The 3,228-nt window shown below is 57.4% G+C and overlaps 1 protein-coding gene across 1 annotated transcript in view; it reads left to right on the plus strand.

The window, feature by feature from the left end:
- Positions 1-3,228, plus strand: part of SLC39A11 (solute carrier family 39 member 11) — a 37,307-nt gene that overhangs the window by 29,632 nt on the left and 4,447 nt on the right. Inside the window, exons 3-4 of the mRNA XM_015645821.3 lie at positions 1,430-1,528; positions 2,919-3,077. Coding sequence (XP_015501307.1) covers positions 1,430-1,528; positions 2,919-3,077 — 258 coding nt within the window. The remainder of the gene's footprint in view (positions 1-1,429; positions 1,529-2,918; positions 3,078-3,228) is intronic.

A 3,228-nucleotide genomic window follows, 5' to 3' on the forward strand; every position in this document is an offset into this window, starting at 1 on the left:
TATTCCTGGTTTTGGGAATCCTGGATGGATTGTGCTGGGGGTGTGTGGGAAGGAGAGCAGGAACAAGCCCCCGATGGGTTTCTCCTGGATCTCCCCCCAGTCCCATCCCCTCCTCCTGCCCCGTGGGGGTCCCTGTTCCCGCTGGGATGGGGATGGGGGTGTCTCCCCCCGTTCCCACACAGACCCCTCCATTCACAGCTCCGTCCCCGTTAATTTGTTGTGGCCAGGAGCAGCAATAGCCGCTTTGTGCCGGGCGAGGGAAGGAGGGAAAAAAACCCCGGCCCAGACAGCGGCTCCAGTGTTTTCCAGCCTGGGATGGTTTTCCCCCTCCGTCCTCCCTCTCTTTGCCTGGAATAATGTTTGTGATTGTAATGGCCCGTCCTGCCCAGGGGAACCCGGAGCCTCTCCCCCTTCCCTCCCCTCCTCCCCAAACCCTGGGAGAAGTTTAAACAACACCGAGAGGTTTTTCTCACCGGGCTTATTTTACTCATAGGAAAGGAGGGGGTGAAGGGAGGGAGCTGGGAGCTGTTGGCAGAGGGGGAGCTGAGCTTGGGAGAGGCTCTGGGATCCCTCTGGAGCCCCCCAGGATGGTCCTGGTGCCGCCAGCACAGCCCAGGTGTGGAGCAGGGATGTGTGCGGAGCCCCAGGAGCCCCAAACCTGAGCCCTGTTTGGTGCCTGGAACATTCCCAGAAATCCCAAACTCCTGCCAGCTGGAAGGGAGGGAGGTGGATGTGCCAGCTCCAGCGGGGACACAACCGCAGCTTCTCAGGGAAGGAATTCTTCCCTGTGAGGACAAAATCCTTCCCTGGGAGAGTGGGAATTCCCAGAGCAGCTGTGGCTGCCCCTCCTGCATCCCTGGAAGTGCCCAAGACCAGGTTGGACGGGGTTTGGAGCCACCTGGGACAGTGGGAGCTATCCCTGCCCATGGGATGAGCTTTAAAATCCCACCCAAAGCATTCCAGGGCTCTGTGATTCCACAGCTGAGGGACAGCCCTGCTCTCCCCTCCGCTGGTTTTCACCCTGCAAGTCCAGGGTGTTCCCTTTCCATGGGATGAGAGAGGGGGAAAAGAGGGAAGGCAAAATCTGGAGTGAGGAACCTCAACCCTCACTCAAACCTGGGCTGCTCCCGATGCCGAGCGCTGGGAATGCCGCTGCTCCCGGGAATCCTCGGGCTGGAATCGCCTCAGGAGCCTCCCAGGACAAGTCTCTTCTCCTCCCTCTGGTCCCTGCTGCTCCATGGGCAGGTGCTGGAGCTGATGGAAGCTGTGGAGCTGCTGGAGGATGGAATTTGCTGGGATCCTGTTAAATTTGAGCCCTGGGAGCATTCCATTGAATCCTTAATCCCCCTTTTCCCTGCTCCCAGCAGCCTGTCCTGGGCTGAGCTGTGCCCCTAACACAAATCAAAGGATGTATTTGTGCTTTTTTTAGGAACTTAGCCATTGGGATTGGGATCCAGAACTTCCCGGAGGGCCTGGCTGTCAGCCTGCCTCTGCGTGGTGCGGGATTTTCCACCTGGAAATCCTTCTGGTGAGCTCTTCCCCCAGGAAAACGAGCCCAAGGGATGAACCCCTGATCCCAACAATCCCCACATCCCAAGGGATGAACCCCTGATCCCAACAATCCCCACATCCCATGGGATTCATCCCTGATCCCAACAATCCCCACATCCCAAGGGATTCATCCCTGATCCCAACAATCCCCACATCCCAAGGGATTCATCCCTGATCCCAACAATCCCCACATCCCAAGGGATAAATCCCTGATCCCAACAATCCCCACATCCCAAGGGATNTCCCCACATCCCAAGGGATTCATCCCTGATCCCAACAATCCCCACATCCCAAGGGATAAATCCCTGATCCCAACAATCCCCACATCCCAAGGGATGAACCCCTGATCCCAACAATCCCCACATCCCATGGGATTCATCCCTGATCTCAACAATCCCCACATCCCAAAGGATGAACCCCTGATCCCAACAATCCCCACATCCCAAGGGATTCATCCCTGATCCCAACAATCCCCACATCCCAGTGATGAATCCCTGATCCCAACAATCCCCACATCCCAAGGGATTCATCCCTGATCCCAACAATCCCCGCATCCCAAAGGATGAACCCCTGATCCCAACAATCCCCACATCCCAAAGGATGGATCCCTGATCCCAACAATCCCCACATCCCAGGGGTGAACCCCTGATCCCAACAATCCCCACATCCCATTTTGGTGCCTGTGCTGAGCTCCCAGATCCCGCACTGCCTTTTATTATTAATATTTAATTAATATTTATTATAATTATTTTCAACTTTATATCACTTCATTTTTCATTCCCTTCAGGCTGGATTTTAACCCCACTCCTATTTTTATTCCCCTTTTCCCTGAGGCGCAGGAGCCAAGGGCACAAACGCAGGGAGCGGGAGCCGCGTTCCTGCCCTGAGTGATGGATGGAGGGCAGGGGGAGCCTCCCAAACCGCTCCCAAGTTTTGTTTTCCTTTCCTCCCACCCAGCTCAGAAGTGCTGCAGGATTGCTGCTGCAGGGAAGGGAATTCCCATGCTCCAGAGAGTTGGGGACAATCCTAGAGGGAAAGAAAAGGAGCGGGGAGGACGTGGATTTATCCTACTTGAGGCTGTGGCTCAATCCTCTTTGGGATTGAGCTGTGCTGTGGGGATTGTTGGGATCAGGTTTCCTCTGGATCCCCAAATCCCACGGAGCTGTTGGGGGCAGGAATTACATCCTGCCTGGAAAATCCAGCTGGATTAGGTCAAATTGCCTGTTACCATAACCCAGGTGCCTCGGCCGGCTGTGAGCGATGTCCGAGCTCCTGCCGGGGACGCGGGAGCCCCGTTATCCCTTTGGGGTGGCTGTGGCAGCTCCTCTCCAGGTCTGCAGGGCTTTTTCCAGCCGTTTCTCCGGCAGGTACGGCCAGCTGAGCGGGATGGTGGAGCCCCTGGCCGGCGTGCTGGGCGCCTGGGCCGTGGCGCTGGCGGAGCCGCTGCTGCCGTACGCGCTGGGATTCGCGGCCGGAGCCATGGTGTACGTGGTGATGGATGACATCGTCCCCGAGGCGCACACCAGGTGACACCCCGCTCCTGGGGACCCCACCCGCCACCCCCAAACCAGCAGTGTCCCTGGGAACGGGAATCTGGGAGCAGAGGGACGATAAACAGCCTGGGATGTGGAGATGGGAACCCTCCAGGGAATCCTCCAGGGAAGGGGGAGGTTGTCC

This window comes from Parus major, chromosome 18 (assembly GCF_001522545.3).
Source record: "Parus major isolate Abel chromosome 18, Parus_major1.1, whole genome shotgun sequence".
Lineage (NCBI taxonomy): Eukaryota > Metazoa > Chordata > Aves > Passeriformes > Paridae > Parus > Parus major.